The sequence below is a fragment of the Haliaeetus albicilla genome, chromosome 27, assembly GCF_947461875.1.
Source record: "Haliaeetus albicilla chromosome 27, bHalAlb1.1, whole genome shotgun sequence".
NCBI classification, from domain to species: Eukaryota; Metazoa; Chordata; class Aves; order Accipitriformes; family Accipitridae; genus Haliaeetus; species Haliaeetus albicilla.
In genome coordinates, this window is record NC_091509.1 from 842467 (window position 1) to 863203 (window position 20737).

The 20737-nt window shown below is 45.0% G+C and overlaps 1 protein-coding gene across 2 annotated transcripts in view; it reads left to right on the forward strand.

Annotated features, from left to right (window-relative positions):
- The first annotated feature begins 1267 nt into the window (after window positions 1-1267).
- The window catches only part of PFDN1 (prefoldin subunit 1), a 32910-nt gene continuing 13440 nt past the window's right edge, over window positions 1268-20737 (forward strand). The window contains exons 1-3 of one of the 2 annotated variants that reach the window (XM_069773082.1): window positions 1268-1425; window positions 1637-1803; window positions 16827-16911. In XM_069773082.1, the coding sequence (XP_069629183.1) occupies window positions 1333-1425; window positions 1637-1803; window positions 16827-16911 (345 nt within the window). In that variant the 5' untranslated portion in view covers window positions 1268-1332. The remainder of the gene's footprint in view (window positions 1426-1636; window positions 1804-16826; window positions 16912-20737) is intronic. The other variant, XM_069773083.1, reaches the window with a different exon arrangement.

Below are 20737 nucleotides of genomic sequence, written 5' to 3' on the forward strand. Positions count from 1 at the left end.
ACCCTGGCAGGCACTGGGAATAGCTCTGCTGGAAGGCTTTTCTGCAGACAGCTGGAGCTTCTGCCCGGAGCCCAGCTGCCCTCTGCCCTCCTCCTTCCCTGCAAGGATGTGTTCTGGTCCACTTTGTTCCTCTGCAGCCAGCAGTGCAGGCTGGGCTGCCTGCAGGGCAATTTAACAGGCTAGGAGATCGGAAACATACTTTGGAGATGTAGGGAGTGGGAAGCTGGCTGGATCTGTGGGCTGGCTCCCTCTGCCCCGCAGGGCTGGGAAAGGCTGACAGATGCTCTTTTCCTGGCTAAGGCAGGCAGGAAGCCCCCAGATGGCCACCCCCATCCGGCTGCACTTGTGGCCACAAAACAGGAGGTGCCCCAGAGCCTAGCTGGGGCATATGGGGCTCTGCCCTGCCCAGGATGCCCACATACTGCAGGGGGAGGCTGGGGTGCTCACCTGTCGGTCCCTGCAGGAACGGCGTGCCAGGAAAGCAGTCTCCACCTGGACAGGAGTGGGCTGCCGCAGCAGCCGGCCAAGCAGGGGTCCTGGGGAAGGCAAGCGGTGGCCTCCAGCAGCCCCAGCCCAGCAGCCTGGCCTTTCACCCCCGCTCCAGGCACAGACCCAGGAGCACAAACACGTCACCAGCTGCAGCGTTTCCTGACCGCCACGGTGCCGAGCCCGCTTGCTGCCTGTCTGTCCCTGGTTGTTAACACCCGTTACTGCTTTCTGGTCTGTCCCTGGTGCTCCCGCTCTGGGGACCCTGGTACACTCTCCCGGGGCCGGCTGGGCCCCCGTGTCGGTGCTGGTGGGTGGCAGGGAGGTGGCCGGGGTGGCTGCTGGACTCCCAAGCCCTGGCAGGGCTCCGCCAGCTTGGCCGGGGGGGGGCCGGGCTGTGGCAGCCATCGCGAGGAGCGGGCAGCGGAGCGGGCGCGTCCCCCCCGCCACGGCCGGGTACCGCCGGGCTCCGGGGGCACCTCCGGGCTGCCCCGGGGAACTAAGCAGCCCCCGGGCCCACAGGGCACGGCCAGGCCCGCTGGGCTCTCCCCTGGTTTCGCCCTCGGCGCCGTCCCCCGAACAGGGGCCGCGTCCGGCCCCCCAGCGCGGCCCCCGCCTCCTGCTGAGGCGGCCGGGCCAGGGACCCCCACGCGGGACCGGCCCGAGGCGGAGGCCTCATACCCCACACCCCAACCAGGTGCCCCCGCCCCATGAGGGGACCCCCAGCCCAGCCGGACGTCCCCACCGTGCGAGCAGACCCCGGGGCACGGCCACGGCCCCGCCGGGCCCCCCCGAACCCACGGCGCCGCACGCCGCACTGAAGGGACCCGCACCCCTCCCCCGCGCATGCGCAGCAGGACGCCGTGCCGGCGCTCCCCCACCGCGCAGGCGCCCTGTGGAGACAAGATGGCGGCGCCCGTAGACCTGGAGCTGAAGAAGGTACAAGCCCCTCCGCGGCGGGTAGCGTGTGTGTCTCCCCCCTCTTCCTCCGTGTCCCGGGCGGCGCCTGCCCGGTCCCCTCCTACCCTGCAGGCCGGGGCCGGTTCGGCCCCCACCGCCTGGCCTCAGCGGCGCGGGGCCGGCGGGACGCGGCCTGTCAGGGCCGCCCCTCATAGCCACTGCTCTCCCCCCCCCCCCCCCCCCCCCCCAGGCCTTCACCGAGCTGCAGGCCAAGGTGATAGACACACAGCAGAAGGTGAAGCTGGCCGACATCCAGATCGAGCAGCTGAGCAAGACGAAGAAGCACGCCCACCTCACCGACACGGAGGTCATGATGCTGGTAGATGAGACCCGCATGTACGAGGGCGTGGGGAGGATGTGAGTACTGGCCCGGCCTGTGGTGGATGGCGGGGGCTTCCTTGCTGTGCCGAGAGTGGCTGGCTGGCTGGCTCTCTGCCTGGGCATCCCTGGTTTCTGTAGCCGAGTGGGGTAGTGATTGCGGCCCCGTGCACCGGGAGACCCCCTAGCCTTCCTGTGTAAGAGGCATTTAGGCTGCTGCCCTGGCCAGGAGGCTCTTCCCTTTACAAAGAACATGCCAGCTTTCTCTCAGCATGTTCATTTGTTTCAGTTTTGTCATTGTCTTTCATTTTTAATTCCAGCCATCTGCCTGGGAATGCAGTGAGACTTACTGGGTTTTATCTCTTGGGATTAGCTGCCGGCTGCCTTGAAGAAGGCCTGTTATAAATGTTATTGGCTTTGTCTGGTTTTGCTTGCTGGCTCTGCTCCTGGCTGCGATGGTCTCATCTGACATCTCTGTGAAGTTTGTAATCTAGACTAGCAGAGTGGCACTGTAACGACAAACAGCATTTGTGAGAAGGCCCTCACAAATCTGTCCAGCTTCAGTCATTTCCACTGTAGTTGATATCAGGCTCCTTGAAAAACCACAGTGCACAGTTCATCTGCTCAGGGCTTTGCTTGCACAAATGTTCTACAGAAATGCACTTTGCAGTAGCATGCCAGGGAATGGATCTAACGGGTGTTGCCCAGATTTTTTTAAACCCTTGGAAGTGAGCGTAAAGCTCATATGGGTAGTCGCAGTGCACTCATAAAGATGTGTTTCCATGTGTTGGATGGCTGTCAGAAGAAACACCTTAAACCATAAGTACGTGTTTTGATTAACTTCCACAGCACACTTCTATTTGACTTCAGCAGCCTCTAGAAGACCATACAAAGTGGTTTCAGATCCGAAACACGTGCTTAGTTCATAAATTTCACACTAGACTTCGGTGTTTCTGTTTTGAGAGTACTGTGATTTTTCTCTTGTGTCTCTTGCGAGTTGGGTAACAGTGATGACTCTGCTCAGCTTGGGATGTGGTTTTGCGAAACACTGAATCTGCTCTGACTACTGCCAAAAGGGGTGATTGTATCGACCTCTTCCCCACCCTGTGTTTACCCCACCTTCTTTGTGTCAAAGTGGATGATCACAGGGCCAAGTGGTGAGCCAGGTCAGACTACAAGTGCCCTGACCATGCAATCTCCAGATCAAGTTGTAGGAAGGTGACAGGATTGGGAAGCCCGGAATGGTGTGTATTTTGCCCTTTGCTGCGAGTTTTCAGGTGAAGTTGTACCCAGGCTAATGGAGGTGTTCAGTGTGACAGACTCCTCTTCTTCGCTCCCAGTAAATAAACTTCTTCATATAGGTGAATTAAATGTTGGGTTTGTGTGGGGGTGCTAGTGACTGGTACCTTAAAAGGAGATAGGTTTTGTTCCCTTGCAAGAGGTGACTGATTTGACCTGGGCAGGCTGTAGGCGTAGCAAACACTTGTGTTTAGAGTAGTCATGAGACGAGTCATAAGGGTTTTTTCTGTTTGATTTTTGTCACAGAGCAGACAGATGAAGAGTAGAAGAGAATTCTGGAGTCAACAATTTTTTTTAAAGTTTTTTTAAAATCCAAAAGTACAGAATACTTCTCCTATATGGAGAATTCCCTCAGGACACTTTAAAAATATGAGTGTATTGATTTTTATCATAAAGTAATCCTGCTTGTGAATCAGATGTAGGTAGCAGATGGTGTTTCGGCGCTGGCTGAAGTACATTTTCCTGCATTCTGCTTCTGCCTCCCACTTAGGAGTAAGAGATGCTTATCTTCTTTGTGTCCTAAACCATTTACACTTTCTCTGTGTGTGCAGCTGTGGGAGTGGCAGTCTTCTGGGGAGTCTTCTTTTGCTTACCTTTCCATGACCAGACAGGGTGGCTTAGGCATGGCGGGCAGCATTTGCTCCTCAGGGGTGGCAGAGGCGCCATCAGAAAAATATTTGCATTATGATAGTTATTTAAAAGCTGAACTTTTCATGGGCTTTGTTGTACTAGTTGCTATGCAAATATAGATTAAGAGAGTGCTCTTCTTCTGAATACTACTCATTCACTCATGTTTTTTCTAATTTTTTAATTTTTTTTTTTTTTAATTCCTGCCTTAGCTTGATATGGTATTTCTGTGAGCTCTGCCTGTTCTGGCCATGGGGCTGAAGACTGCCTTGCCAGTTGGCAGTAATGCTCTGGTGTGATCTGTGTCTCTCCCTAGTGTGGAGATAGTGCATCAAAGACATGAGGGTCTTCCTGGAGCCCACTCCAACCCCTAGTAGAGAATTTATTGCTGAAATCTGGGCTTTTAGCAAAGCAGGCTAAAGCAGCCCTTGAGAAGGAGTTAAAATCCAAGGGCAGTCTGGCATCTTGTGTTCCACTGCAGACCAAAGAAGGTGGTCATTATGGTTCTTCTGGACATGTAAGCCATGTTCTGTGAAGTGGAATTGCAGATTTTTTAATTTGTTGGCTTCATTGGCTTGCACAGATGTGGGAGTTCAGCCACCAAAGGGTTATTTATGATGTCTCAATTTCTTTTGCATAGTCTAGCATGCAAATGTTAGAGCTCTAGTGGGTTTCAGTTATCCAGAAAGGGTGGATATCTGCATCAGTGTTAACTCTGGTTATCGGTGCTCTTCTGACAGCTTGCTTGAATAGCTAAGTTCTTTGAAGTAAGTTTTGTGCTTCTATTCCCGTGCTCAACTACTTTTTTTTTTTTTTTCCTTCTTTAATCCATTTAAGCTGCTACTTAGAGTCTGGCTTCTAATAGAGTTTCTCTTTTTTTCTCTAGCTTTGGTGGTTTGGGGTGTGTGCAGGGGGCTAGTACGTATGCTTCTGTAGGATAAGATACTCCAGGTCTTCGTGGAATTTGAGGGCTTGAGGAACTGTGGTGATGTGCTGCATCCTGGGAGGAAGTCTGCCTAGTTTGGTACTTGCTTCTGCACTACTTGGAAAGCAGTTGGGCAGTTTGTGTTCTTTCGTGTTCTCTGAACCCCTATCTTGAGCCTCCTTCCTTTCCGAGAGGCTTTCCCTGCACTGCTGGTGAATGTGAAAGTCCCATTTGTCGTTTCTCAACTTGGTTGTTTTAGGGTTTTTTTTTTTGTTGTGGTTTTTTTTTTTTAATTGTAGTCTGTATAGCATGCAGAGGCCTTACTGGCCTCCATGTGTGGAGCTCAATTTACTTTTGCTGTAGCTATTTTTGGTTTGACACAAGAAATGTCAGTGCCACATAGTATGAGATGATGAATTGCTGTGTACTGTACATATCCATGAGGCTGGGATATCATCTGAGTGGTGGCATCTTGCCAAATACATTTCAATTCTGTTACTTCATACTCTTTTGAAAGGCCTGTTACGTAGCCTGAGACAACTACCACTATCCTGGACTTCTTCTTAAGCTATTTGTGAACTGATACCATCATATTGCTTTGAGAGCTATGCTGAAAGTTTAAGCTTCAGAATTCTGTCTGAATATTTCAGAACTTTCCCTTTACATTCTTTTAACCCATAACCTGGACAAGATTCTTATTTACAGAAGAAAAAATGTCCAGCACTTGTGCTAGGCACAGTGGGGAGAGCACTGCAGTTTTTCATGCCATGCCAAAGTAGATAGTCAGTTTTGGGTTGATATTGCTTTATCATCAGTTTACTTCTACAACAAATGGAAGAACACATACGAAAATAAAATATAAGAACGTAAAAATCAAGTAAATACCGTAGCACAACTTTATGATCAAGGTTTTCTGCAAGTATGGTATATTATTACAGCTGTCCCTATAAAATGACTTTGTGCGAGTATAGTACTTTATGAGGACAGCTGTAATAATACGATTTTGACTTTTTTTTTAGCGGTTCAGATTTTTAGTGGCTGAACTATATACAAGTGAAACCTGAAAGAGGATTAAATGTTCTTGATCGTTCCTGGAATTTAAATGTATTCCTGCTTTTACTGTGTTTCTTGGTTTTGTTTGAAAGTGAGACATCACAGATCATTGTAAGCTCTTTCCTGAACCCCTGAAGACAGCAATCGCTACCACTTTTTGTGTGTGTTTGAGATTGGTGTTCAATTCTACCAGCACACATCACTGCAGAATATGGTAGCTGTACTGTGCTTCCTGCTCACATTTCAAAAAACTCACAAAGAACTGAAGGACATGCAAGGCTTAGTCTTTATGGTTCAGTTACTAACTATAGGCTGGTCTGTGAAATCTGAGTGGCTTCTCTATCACCCATCTCCTTGGGTAAGGCTTTGTGCGGAGTTCAGCACTGAAGCCCAGCTGCTAAGAAGCTGACAGGTGCTGCAATACTTAAATGCATCCCAGGGACAAGCATGTTGCTATCAGCCTCTGGTCAATATGTGGTGTATAAACTTGAAGCTCCTCTGTCTAGCTATTGAAAAAGGGAAGATTTTATTTTCAATCAGGCACTGAATTGTGATGAAACCAAAATTTATGTCCAGCTGCTTGCTACTTGACCACTGTTTATGCTGTATGTTGAACAAGACAAGGTTGTTGGGAGATGGTGCGTCAGGAATCAAAGCTACGTGGTGTGACACATGTGCATAAGCCATAAGGTTTTCCATCACCCAGTTGGTTTTTATTTCAGGTTTTTCTCGATTTTGAACTACTCACTTTTGTTGCAGCCTGAACAATGTTCTTCACAGTGTTATGTGTGAGTGGGCCTCTAAAAGCTTGCAAGATCTTTTCAGAGCTGTTACAGAAAGCAAAAATCAAAATTATGCACTTGGGGGTAGTGCAGTAGTAGTCTGTACAGGTGCTTTTGACTTGAGCAGGGAAGTAAGGGGCAGCAGTTTGTTGTCATCCTCTTCCTGGCACCGCTGGTCAGTGGGCTTCGTGATTAGCTGCTGACAATAGTGGGATACTGGGAGTCTGGACTCCTGGATTCTGTTCCAGATCAGAAAGGGAGCTTGTTCTCTTGGGCACAGGCTCCTTTTCCAATGACATCTTCTGATTCCTCAAACACACTCCCCCCTGCCCTTCCCCCACTTAGTTCTTGATCTTATTCCTGCTGCCCTGGGCTGCTCATTTGTAATCTCCTGGGTGTCTTGGTCCAGTTATAGCTCTCCTGCCCTGCTGCTCTACATAATTTCTCCATGCAATACTGAAACTTCAGAGAAGAGATTTCCATGGCTTGCATGCAAGATGTGTATCTGCCCTGTTCTAGGAAACAGCTGCATTTCTTTAAAAAATCAGCTTTAGACAGAGAACTGGTGTAGAATGGATGCATCTGATAAGTCAATTTTTGTCAAATGTATAAGCAGTAGAAAAAAGGGTCTTACAGTAAAAATAATAGCTAATTAAAAAAACCAGGTGTTTAATTTAGCCCTACTTGAAATAAACCTGTTAGTTATAGTCCCCCCACCTACTCCATGTGCATTGTGATAGAAGATTAGTGATACAGCTTTTACTTGATGCTTGTCTCCCTTGCCTGGAGATATTAACTCTTTAGGAACATTTTTCTGTTGGGACTAGGAATATGACATTCAAACAAATCTGTTCCATTTGTCTTTTCTTTATCGCTAACTTTTTCCCTGCCTGTTGTCTAGACAACACAGAGGAAGGAGCTACCTGAGTAAACATAAAGGAGATGAAATCTAAACTGAGAAGATAAGGGTCAGAACAGAGACAAGCTACTTGTGCAGACTGCCATTGTTGCTAGAAGAAGCAGTTTGATCTGCTGTGATCCAGAGGCAACCTGCTGTCATATAAGTGCCAGAGCCTTCAAGTCTTGCACTTGCAGGGCAGCAGTTTGGAGGTCAGACTGTTGTGGGGAGTGAGGGCCATAGTAAGGCACCTTTGTTTTGTCCCTACCTCCAGCAGGAGGAAATCTGGAGTCTCTTGCAAGTGCAACCAATCTGTTGCTTCAGTGGTGCGGAGTTCTCTTTGGATACCTGCTAGACAAGTATAAAATGTTTTGGGGAGCTTGAACTGCTCCTGCTCTTGTGGCTTGCTGTGCCAAATGACTTTGCAAAAAAAAATTATGGAACATGACTGTCTTATTTCTGAAGTTCTCCAAGCACTTAAAATGTCACTCTGATATTCTGAAACAGCAAGGAACTTCCATTTATTTTAATATTGAGGGGATTTAAAGTACTGTATTTTGAGTCTTTTCTGCCATTTCCTAAACGAAATCTTGGAATCAAGGGTTAGAGTTCCTGGGAAAATGCTGAGTGCTAGAGCACTTTTAGCATATAGGGCTGTTTCTCTGGTTTAGTGTGGGCACTTAAATTTGGCTTTCCTGTGGCAGAGGAGAATGGCCAAATCACTGGACCAAAGTAGTACTGGGAGAATCCCTTTCGTATCCCTGTCTTGCTTGGGGATGCCCTTCCAGGTGTGGTATCAATGGATACCTAGCCAGAGGGGCAGGGTGTGACAAGGTACCCAACACTTGGGGCCCACAGCTGTCGGGTAGACATGCCCAGAGTCAGGCTCTGGTCTTATATGCGTATGTCAACATAATATATAAATTCTACTTGGAACAGCCTTCATACAAATGAAAAATCTAGGTCTGAGCATCCTCTGACCTAGCTGCCTCTTCAAAGCCTGAAAGGAGGAGGGTTTAATTCATGACCTCTACGTTAAAACACTGAAGTAAAATATGAAGAAACTAATCCTGTGGGATGAGATCACTATTTTACACAAGTTTAATACAGAGACGCAAGAACCAAAGTACTGAACTCAGGAATGCTACAACTGCTGTCTTGAATTTTTATTTTTGTTTTCTTCAAAACTATTTGCTGAACTAACAGAATGTTTCAGCCAGTTAAAAAAAAATAATTAAAAAAAATCAGGCTTTCTGAGAAGAAACGATTTTCCAAAGCAACATCCAGCCTTTTTGGTCCACAAATGCTGATTCTAAAAAGTTTATTCTTACTGATTAGGAAACAACAGTGTGATTGTTTTAGTGCTAGCAAATTTAACTCTAGCATCCAGAAATATCTCTGTATTGGTGTTATGCTTGAATTCTTTTGACTCGGTTGTCTTTACATCCACTTCTGTGATGTTTGCTGTATTGCTTTCTTTGATGCTTTGTTGTAGCAGGATTTGCGATGTGCAGAAGCCAAGGCTGTGCTATTTAACAACCACAAGCCGATAGTTGGGTCTTCCTCTTCACTTAGCATTTCAAAGGTTTCTTCCTGGGCAAGGCGCAAAGCTGGTTTTTTGGTTTTTTTTTTTTTTCTCCTTGCAACCGTGGATGTGGATGGATTTGCTTTCCAAAAGAGATGTAGCCTGGTTTTTCTAGTTTTCCTGTGTACATTCTTGGTGAAGGGCTGCTCCTGAGAAGGGTAAATGTAAGTTTGCCTGTCAGAGTATAACAGTATCTCCGTGTTACTTCATTTACTACTGCAAAGTTCACCTTTCTGATCACAGAAGATTTACCAATAGAAAAAAACCTTTTTTTAAACAGAAATTTCTTTAGGATTAGTTGACCAGGATGTTCACAGAAACGTTTGCTTGTTTGTGTTTTCCTAGATGTGTGTTTATTTGATGTTGTGGGGGTTTTTTTGGTGTTTGTTTGGTTGTTTGGTTTTTTTTTTAATTTAATGTTCTTCCTTAGGAATTTGTGGGGAATTCTTAAAAATATAGGAGACTTTAGAAATGGATTTTGACTTCCCATTATTGGAAAAATTGTTTCTGTTTTCTGCTGCTTGCAACTTTCAAATATGGTACAACGTAGACTGCAGAATATCTATTTGAAGTGCATCTGCTTGTAGGCCGTCATGTGGGTTTCCTTTGTTTAAACAAGCTACAGGTCATCATTGCTATGTAGTAAAAAATTACATTAAAGCAAAATTAGAAGGTAAAACCACTAAACCAGGGATATAGTGAGAAAAAACTACTCATGGAGATATCACCTCCGTGAACTGCAGTCATGTTGCACTGTTTTCCCCACATGGTTTGAATCTCAAATGTTACGAATTCCGGTATGATAGAGGAGCCATTTGCTTTCTATTTTGTTTTGTTTTGTTTTGTTTTTAAAATCCACTTATGTCAATTGAGCCTTCAAAAAGAATTGATCATATTCTTTAAAAGCAGAACACAGTACTATTTTATTATTTTGGGTTGTGCTATTTTTAATACACACTTAAAGGTATATTCCTGCTTTCTTTTTTTAAGGAACCAAGCACGAACAATGGTATAAATCTACCATCTAGTTAAGTGTCTGGCAATGCAGAAACTGCTGTTTGCAAGCTGTGTTACTATCTTGGCTTGAGGTAATGTAATATGCTGTAGCTATTGACAGATCCCCCCCCCCAAAAAGAGTGAAAACTCTATGTAAACATGGCCTGAAGTGCAGAACAAACACCATTGGCCCTCAGCAGGGCCGGATGGACGTGTTGGGCTAGTCCGTGGAGAGGTTACAGGAAGCAAACAGTGTGGCACTTTTTGTTCTTGTCCTTTAGCTCCTTAAAGTAAATAGGTTTATGGCTTACAAATGTTCATCTGAGTAAAAGTTACCCTTGTTGTGGCCTACATAAGACTCAGTTTGGACTGCTTCCAGTGCCGCTAATCCTGGTCTCTGTGCGTTCTCCAGTGCTGTTGGGCTGAGTTTGCACAGGTTCTGCTGCCCACGAGAGATGCTGCCAGCGTGCTTCAACCCATGTCTCCCTCCCAAACAGTTCCTGGTGCATATCCACCTCTCTGAGTGCAGTAATAAAATGACATGTGAACTATAAACTGCTGCTCCTGGAATGTATTCATATATAATCCTCCCAATATAAGCTGCAGGATTTGTTTTGCTTTAAGGTATGTGCTGCTTTGGCAGGGGGAGGGGGAATAGTTAGGCTTAGCTATATTGAGAATGACCCAATGAGATGACTGACCACTAAAATAAAAGCAAACATAGGAAAAGCTTTAACTCATCTGTTCCAACTCCATCTGTTTCTGAACAAGCTCTAGTTAAGGCATATGATCTGTTGAATGGGAAATTCAAAATCAGACTGAAAAATGTGAAACCCTTAGACATGAAGGGTGGCAACACAAACTATAATTAGTCATGATTTTCCTTTTTGTTAATATTGCTTCCTTGTCTTGTTTGGAACTGGGTAATTCATCTAGGATGACTAAAATTGGAATTTGCTGGGCTATAAGCAGTGCCTGTTGTGAACTGCATAGGGAATCATTTACAGAAGCATAAGCAGACCCTAGGAGAGTGGAAGGGGACTACTGGGTGCTTGCAATTGTGCACAGCCAGCTCCTGTTCAATCAAGCTAGATTGCTTGGGATCAGCTCATGGGAAGCCTCTCTTCCATTGGCTTTGAATAGTACTTAAAATGCAGTAATCCCCTACTGAGTCTGCTCAAAGCTTGAACAGCAGTGCAAGTTCAGAATTAAAAAGTGTCTTTAAATAGATAAGGGCATGACTGGGCTTAGCCTAACTTTTCTCATGGAGTAGTCTAATGAAAATGTTTGGTTTCAAGGAGCAGGATATTCCATGTAAATGACTGTGCTGTGTTATAGCACAGCATGTTAGTTTTCTTAGAAATAGAATAAACATGTTAAAATAATGTTACGGCTGTGTACAAAGTTTTTAGTTTTCTTTTCAGTATCTTAAGTTTTTGTAGAGAGTTTCCCAAATGCAATGGGAAACGTAAGGCTGAAGTTATAATGACACTTTGTGTGAGCTGGGACCCAGGCTGAATGGACTTTTAGATCTGTCACTCATCATTACTCTGGCAAAATAGCACTGGAGCATTCCTACCTGTAAAATTGTCTCTCTCTGAAATTAGGCAGAGGGATGTATGTCAGTATTGGGCAGGGGAAAAGCTAAGGCTTCCCCTGGTACCCTGCGCAGGTTCTTGGAGTGATCTACGTGGACCCAAGTGGGAAGATTTGCTTTGCAGACTGGCAGGATGGAGCCGTGTGGCCTCTTCCCACCTGGTTTTAATACTTTAATATGAACAGCCTCTTGCACTGGCAAGCTGTGCAGGAGAAACACCTGAACCATGTTCCCTAACCAGAAAGGGAAGAGGAGAGGGTGCTTGTGTCTGGGACAGATGCCTGCCACTGAAAGCTTCAGATGTAAGGGTTGAAGTTGGTTGCAGTTGCAAGTGATTGAACATAGGGGTTCTTAATGGAAAACATTAACTATGAGCATCGCTGGTACTCCACCTTTAATAATTTCAGTGACTTGTATGTCATAATGAAGAGTGGTGTGTGCTGAACAAATATCTCCATAACCTCATTCATTAAGAGATGAATCTTTCATTATCTAATATGTCTTAAAGTCAAATAAACAGTACATTTTGGTGCAGACAGACTGAGTTATGGAATTACTTACACTGTACGAACATCACTTTTTGTGGGTGTGTACGTGTCACACAAAGGAGCAGACAGATGATGAAGTTGACAGCACTGCTGACCAGCCTGACTAGAGCCTGAAGACCATTTTGACCAGGGCATAGGGGAGTGCTGTATAAATACTGAACAAATGGGCACCATATCTAGATATTTATAATTGGGAAGGGGTAAGAGGTCCCTTCAGAAGGAGACAACTAATGAGTCTCAGAGAGAGTGTATAAACCACTTTCTCTGCCTTAGGGAAACAAAAATCCCAATGTGGAGCTAGCAGAGGGAGGAAAATAGAAACAAGTGGGAATATTTAGAGTGAGGTTTCTCTTTCAGTTCCCTTGTGCTCTATTTTTGTTCCTTGTATTACACTTGAGAACCAGCAGTCACCGGGACACCAGAGCACGTAGGTACAGCCGATTTGCAAACGCTTCCCTCTGTTATAGAGCTACTCTTGTCAGCAGCCCACATTTGACTGAACATTGCTGTCGAGGACTGTGCTCCTCTGTAGCTTTCTTTTGTAAATTTCTTTTGTTTTTTCACCTTTGTCTATGGACATTGGAAAAATTGCTAAGTATCCGAAATCCTGCTCTGTTTTTACCAGCCATTCCCTTTGAAAAGGGGTGGCCAACTGAGATATGGTGAACTTGCCCGTTCTGAGCCAGATACTTCTGGTGTTATTTAACAACAGTGAAAAAGTTCCTGTGTGAAGAGGTGATTGTTACTAAGCTTTGTAATTGCCACTGTGGTGCTGAACATTTTTCTGAATCATTGTTTCATGTTTGATAGTGTAGGTGGTGTGTTTGACAGATCTATTAGTGTGTGCTGTGATGCTTCACTGAGAGGAGGTAGGCATGAGTGAACTACTTATCTGGAAGAGGATTTGGTTTGCTGCTTGTCTTCTGTGGACTATCAATACTTAAAAGTGATCCCAGTTCAATGTGCAAACTCTCGGAGCTTGGAGCCTCCCATGGTGGACTCCGGCAGAGCAGTCTGCGGATGTAGCTCTTTGGTGCTGATCTGCGCCAAGGGGTTGGTGTTAGTCATGTCATCTGCCAAGCTCAGCGTCACGGAGCAGAAGGTGGTTCCTCAGCTCTGTGATGCGGTGACTGTAATGTGGGGCCAGTTCTCAGCTGGTGGTGTACCTCCAGGCAGTGAATGAAAGTTCATGTATTTGAAAGGCTTGTTCACAAACTCACTCCGGGAAGAACTAAGTCCTCAGAACCTCCTGTCATTCTTTCATGAGCTTAACAATTCATAAATAAAATAATCACGTTTAACTAAAAGTAGGCAGCAGTATGATACTGCCCTTTGTCTCTAGCTAGGTGAGAAAAAAAATCATCAAGTTGGTGTTTTACTTAGGGTAATTGGAAGAATGAAATCCAGATTAAGTTTAAACTCTAGTTTAGTACAAGTGCCCCACAGCACCTCTTACCTAGTGAGCAGAACAAGCTTCTGCTTTTTCCAAGTGCTGCCGTAAACCACATTATTTCCTTAGGTAAAAACTTTGGCCAAGATCTCCATAATGTGTGTATCCCAAGCTAGAAGCTAAAACACTGTTGAGTTTTTTGAGTCCTTCTTTTGTTGGAAAGTGAAGCCACAGATTTAAATAGTTAACTGTGGATGTGGATTTATAGTTTCAACTTTGGAAGAACTGGCCTTTGACAGCTTACACGGCAGCACCCGTGTGCTTTAGGCTGAGGGCTTGATGGTCTTGCAGCAGGGAATTAAAATGGGCGGCTTGAAGCCAGTACTGGTGAAGACCTGAAGGATGCTGCTGGCCAAGTCACGGACCTTTGTTCTGCTTCTGAGCCAGCGTGTGAATGGACACAGGTTCCAGCCCACTATTTTATGGCAAGTAAAATCGGTGTGGTTGTATTTGTGCCCAGCTGCCCGCATAAGTCTTGTCAGTGCTAACTTTGGCCATCCAATTTTAATTTGCTGTCGCATGTCTGCCAGAGTATTGCCAGAGGGTGGGAGGGAGGTTATTTTCCCCAATGACTGCTGTTGACATTTGCAGAATAGAAGTGAAGTCAGCCGCTTGTTTTTTCAAAGGTTTTAGTGCCCGTAGTGGTTCTCAGCCAACCGGGATTGCTCAGCGCCTGTAGCCCAGCAGGGACCTTCCCAGCTGCAGCATGGGGAAAATTGATCAAGCTGTGTTGGTGTTTAACTTTGTTTCTTAGACCAGAGGCGTCAGTGAAACCAAAATGGTCCATCTTGCTATACAGTTTGGGGAAGCAAATGAGGAGGTATTCTGTTCTTCTTTGCTGCCCCCACAAAAAAAGGAAATAATTAAGGAAACGTTCATATACACACACAAGCTCAGAGAAGCTGTGATGTGGGAAAGGACTGATGGCTTTGTTTACTGAGGGCATCTTGCAGCTTTGATTTTTCACTAATGGCAGCTATTGCAGAAACAAGGCAAAATTTTAGTCTTCACCCCAAAATCTACAGGGGGTGTGTGTGAAGGCTAATGTTTGTTTCTTCTGGTGTTGCAGGCTCAAGGTAAGACTGTCAGAATGACTTGGTTGCTGGTGGTCCTGGAAAATAGCTCCTCTCTGGCTGGATCCAGGCTCTGCAGCTAATAGCAATGTAAATAACTTCTCTTTCCTAGAAGGGTGGTCAGGGACTTGATTTTTCACAAGACAGCAAAACCTGCATTTTATTTCAGCAGGCTGGTGTCTGCTGGACCTGGAAACGTTACCACTGGGTGAAAGTGGATTGTGGGGGCACCTAATGGAAAGGGGGGCATTGAGGGGACAAAGAGAGTATGAGTGAGCTGTGTTATAAAGAACAGGAGCAGATACAGAACAAAGATGACGCCAGTAATAAGAGTGAGCTGAGACTGGGAAGAAACGAGGAGAGATTTGAGAAAATTGCAAAGTAAAAGATATGGTGGAAGTTACTGTAAGAAAGAGGAGGTGAAGTGGAACAAGGGAGAGAAGTGGGAGAAGGAGGAGGAAGTGATCGCTGAGTGCAGTTAATAGCAGCACTGAAGAGAGTTTTAATTTGAAGCCTGTTATAATTAACCGCAATTCTGCTCCCATGCGTTTCAGGAATGCATGTGGCAGGTAGTTTTCCTTTTGGCTGTTGTGTTGCTGATGCAAAGTATGCTGGTTTCCAGCCAAGTGGCAGATCCGCATTTGTGTTTACCAGGCCCTGAGCAAACATGTTAATAATGTCATTTGTCATGGGACATAGCACTACAAACTGATTTCAGATTTTTCTGTAGCAGACGGGGAATGCTCTCTTATACTGCCCTGTCTAAAGCTGCTCATTTTAACTGTTCAAGCATGAGTGCTTGTCACCTGGCAGGAAGACATTGACCCTAGTTGGTGCTGGAGGGAGACCTTGACCTCGTTGGTATGACCCGTAGAGGCTCCTTCTAAATCCCCTGGGGGGATTTCTAAGTAGGGAAGGGGCGAATCTGTGGCTTGTACATTCTTTATGTCTGGAAGGATGAAAAACAACCATGAAGGGTTCCTAAAATTCATTTGAACTTAGTTGTCCTTTACCTCTTTGTGGGATGCCAGTGCCATGTGCTGGAGAGCTGCTTTGGATGCTGGTGCTGCATCAGAAGCTCCTCTGAGCAAGTCAGGCAGCTTTTTGCATGCTGGTGAGCAGGATTGCTGTGACTGAGATGTTATAGATGCACCTTTCAAATCCCTTTGGCAATTCAAAACTAGAACAATTTCAGTTAAAAACGACCACTTCCCACGCCACAGAAAAACCCTCTGAATGTAGAAAACATGGGAATTCAGAGGTCAGTGAGGGGGTGTGTTAAAGCCAAGTTCTGAGCAGTGCGAGATGTGAAAGTTCAAATAAAGGCAGGTATACCATGGCTCTGTTTCTGGTGGAAGCACCTGGCTCTATATCATCAAATCACAGAAGGGTTTGGGTTGGAAGGGACCTTCACAGACCACCCAGTCTAACCCCCCTGCCATGGGCAGGGACATCTTCCACTAGACCAGGTTGCTCAAAGCCCCATCCAACCTGACCTTGAACACTTCCAATGATGGGGCATCCGCAACTCCTCTGGGCAACCTGTCCCAGTGTCTCACCACCCTCATCGTAAAACATTTCTTCTTTATGTCCAATCTAACCCTGCCCTCTTGCAGTTTAAAACCATTGCCTCTTGTCCTGTCACGACAGGCCCTGGTAAAACGTCTCTCTCCATCATTCTTATAAACCCCTTTTATATATTGAAAGGCTGCAGTAAGGTCTCCCTGGAGCATTCTCTTCTCCAGGCTGAACAACCCCAACCCTCTCAGCCTTTCTCTGTAGAAAGCTTTGTTTTTATTGTGCAGGTTTGTTTAGCTTGTGAGCACTAAAATGGTAATGAATTACTTTTATCCATTGAAAGAGGCTTCCTTGACTATATGCTGTCAACTGATCTAGATCCCTTTGAATGGAACGTGATGACAGACTCCCCTTGCTAGCTGTGTGTAAGAACTGCTTTCAAATCATTCAAGGACACTGAATGATAGAGGGAGATCTGTGTGCATCCATTTTCTTCCTCTCAAATCATGGCTGAGATTCATGAGCAAGCCTTTGAAGCCAGCCCCGTGGTTTGTGTGAGCTATTGTAGCAATTTCTTCTGCCTCTGTCCAGAACGCACGGGTTGAGGATGAATACTTTGCAGAGGTCAATGTAGTTTAACTCAGTGTGCAGCTAGGTGTACAACAGATGTAAAAAATACCCAACAGTTGTCTGTCTCTTTTTCTCTTGTAGGTTTATTCTTCAGTCTAAAGGAGTGATTCATAATCAGCTCTTAGAAAAACAGAGAATAGCTGAAGAGAAAATTAAGGAATTAGAGGTAAGTTTTTTTGGCAGGTAATGATGATGAAAGTAGAACATTGAAGGTCAACAAGATGCTGTTTGCTACATCCCTTGTTCTCGGCTGGTACTTTTCACTCTGAAGGATTGTAACTAGGTGAACGATAGTGCCTGTTACAAGTAACCTACAAGCAATTCATGTCACTTGGTTTCTATGCTAGATCTACAACCCCAGCAGGGATTGATTGTTTGCTCTGTGTCCTGATACGAAAACTGGGATTCAAATGACATTAGTAGGAGCAAGGCTTAAAACCAGCAAAAGGAAGTTTGTGTGGTTATTTGCAGCAGATAGGTGATGTGAAACTTGGCTAGTGCTGTGGATATTAAGAGTTTACACTGGCTCAGGACAATTGCACAAATTAATGGAAGAGAAATCCATTGAGAATGACCAAATATGTAGAAATGGCATCCTGCTCAGGAAGTCCCTGAGCTAAAAATGTCTCGAGGCTGGGAAAGTATGAGGAGGAAGTACTGTATATGCCTGCCCTGTCCTTACACTCTGCCCTAGGCATCTACTTGTGGCTGCTATTGAAGACCGGAGCTAGGGGGAGATGGGACTTTGTTTTGACGATGTGGTCAGAGCACTGCTGTGTTCTTATGTTTATCTGGTTGGAGTATTCAAGGCAGAGAAGAATATCTAGGAAATATGAAGTAGTGCCTGCGCAAGTTCCAGTGTTCAAACAAGTTATCTAGTGAATCTTGACTATCTTCTAGTGACTACACGTACAGCTTGCAGTTCTTTGGAGATGTTCAAAATGTACTTCTCCAAGGCCGTTAGCGTATTTTTTTTTTCTTAATGCCCCTAAAATGTAATTAATACAAAACCCTGTTCCTTGGTTTTTGGGGAATGACAGAGAAAGCAGTTGAGTTGTGTGAAGCTGCTTATCTCATCTGTTAGTGTTTTGGAGAAAGTGAGTGTGGAGACCAGCTAAGAAGGGACAAGCAGGAATGGGAAGTCAGTGCTCAAACCTACTCAAATCTGTGCAGTTCTGTCTCTGTTGTCTCATACTTACATTAAAGCAGAAGTAGAGTTTGTATTCTTTTTAATTCCTTCTTAAAACTCAGCTTGCCTGGGGAGCTGTAGGGCAAGCACATCACCATATGTTGTGTTGCCTGGAGTGTTTTCTGTGCCAGATACTGAGGGGTTTTGTGTTTCTGGTGATGAGAATGTTTTCTGCACAGGGAAAACAAGTACTCTCTAGATAGGCTATATGTTAAAGGTAGTGTTAATGCAGACAAGGCACAGTTAATTTTTTTATGGTTATGTTATAAAAGTGATTGTATCTTGGCTACTCTGGAGCCATCTCAGGTGCTAGTGGATTTGTGCAAAGACCCCTGTGACTGGGGTTGGAGAACTTCATAGCAGCACATCTGGATTTGGAAGTGATTGGAGTGTGGTTGACAGCCTCTGTTTACAAACTGCCCATTGGGTTCCTTACTGCCAGGTCCATCAGGCTGCAGTCAGCTTTTTGGCTACTGTGCCCTTCAGCTGTGCATCTCAGTTTCTTCCTGTTCCTGGTGGGGAATGATCTTACCTCCTGAACTTTCCAATTGCTGAGTTCAGCAGAATGGATGGAATTCCCCCCAGATTTTAACCTTTACCATTCTTGCACAAAGTCTCAGAGCTGGCTGCTTTGCAAATGTGTTTTTCTGCTTCATAGCTCCCTGTTGCTTGAGTCTCTGGTTAGGGCTGCTGAACTGAAGTTCCCAGCAATAGTGACTGTCTCAAAAGGTGGTGGGAGTGGAAGGTTGGTTGCCACATGGGTTGGTTTTTCTTTTTAACCATGGATAGTAGGGCTCAGATTGCCAAAACTTTTATCAGTTTGTTTTAAGTGAACATTCAAGTCCATCTTTTAACTATTCTGCTTCCAGCTGGCTGGCAGTTTTGTGAAAAGGATTTTCTTTGGGCTTGGGATTCCCCATGGAAGAAGGCAAGCTCTTAGACTGACAACTGCTGGAAACTGAGATTTCAGGGGAAATACCTGAGTCCAAGTCAGGGAGCACTTATCACAGGAGTAGGGGATTTTGCTGTCCTGAAAGCAAGTTGTGACAGAAGCAGGAAAGAATGTGAAACTTTGTGACCTTGTGCTTCCACTGCATCATTGTAAATTAAATATCAAACTAAGATAGGTTAAAACTTCCCTCCATTCATTACTAAAACTGGAAGGATTTTAAAGCTTAGGTTTATATTTTACATTGTTAACTACCTTATTGCTTACTCACATTTCTCACTTTGCATAGTTGAATCAAGCTGCTCAGAGTAATCTTCCAGTATCCATACGGTGTGGCTGATCTGGTTACTCATGTAGTGTGAGCTTGAGACAACTATGCCTTGCTATTATGACGCTATTGCCAAGGTATTGCGAAACGTGTATTTTTGATACAAGCCTGAATTTGAGAAATGCTCTCACCACTAGCTTGGTGCTCTTTGCAGAGGAGCACAGCACAGAGGGCTGGGTTCACTGCTGAGCTCTTCTGTAAATCTCTGACCTCCTGAGTGCTGACTATTCATGAAAATGTGGGCTTTAACCTGTTTCAGAGATGTGAGCTGGATTTCCTGATATTCACAGCTGTCAGAGTGGACTTTGAAAATAGTGACATGTTTTGCATCTGGTTTGAAAGTTTCTTTTCTCCCTCCTCTGATAGTCTCCAGTGCAATGCATGATTGCAGGTTATTCACTTTCCCTCACTCCCCTCTCTTGGGTTCCTCCACTGTTGAAGCAGTGCATTGCCTTTTTCAAGGCAGCATCACAAAATTGATGTGATACTGCTAGTTTGGTCCTCTCTGTTGCTGATCGCATGGCAAAGCAGCAGGCAGAACCAGACCTGTCTTTGTACAGGGCTGTGAAAATAAGGCTTGGCTGGAATATGCATTGGACGTACTTAGCTAGAGGAACTGTGTTCTGAAAACACCAAAGGAGTACAGATGTGTACAAGGGGGCAAATGCATAGCCTGTCAGTTACTCTGCAGAAAAAGCAAGGTAGCTTTACCCTTCTTGTTAAAGCTAAGGTATGAATGTGAATATATGTATGTACATATGTAGCATTCTCAACTTCACAACTTGTATATAATCCTTTGGAATCCAAATAGACTGCCCAGGCTTGCTGGCAAAATACACATGCCTGCTTAAAGGCTGTGCCAGTGAGGCTTACAAAAACCTGCTTGAATCTTGCAGAGATTGATGGCATAGGCTCGCTCACATACTGGCATGGGAATTGTCCCGCTTAGCAGTAGCGATTGGATTTTTCCAGTACTGATACTATCAAATTCTTGTTGTGTTTCACAGTACGAGGGGTATGTGTTAAATCTATTTTGAAAGCATTCTAAAGGGATGAGCACAGACTCTTTTTAGCTCAGCAATGTTTGTGCAGTATTAGGAGAAAAACCGAGTAATGTTTTTCTTCCCTTGTTTTTAAGGAAACATGATATGTGAGGGGTGGAACAATGCTTTGTTTCAGGAAATGTTATCCGTTTCCATTGTAAGGCTAGATGGATTCTGTTTTTAAATGTGGCATTTTAAAAAGAACAAACTCTATGATGTATAAAGACATGGAAAATTGATTCTTCGTTAGGGGTGGAGAAAGCGATTATCGCTGTGTGTTTTCTCTGATAATATCTGATAGTCCCCTTCTCTCCTGCTATATTCAGCATGTTTAGTTGTCAGGCGGTGTCAGACTAAATTGCTAAAAATAACAAATAAGGGGGAGGCTCTGCTGGGCAGCTCTGTCTACTGTGTGCCACTGAATTTAGCTCCTTCGTGAAAAGGGCAAAAGCAACCTGCAGCTTTCTGGTTGAATGGGATTTT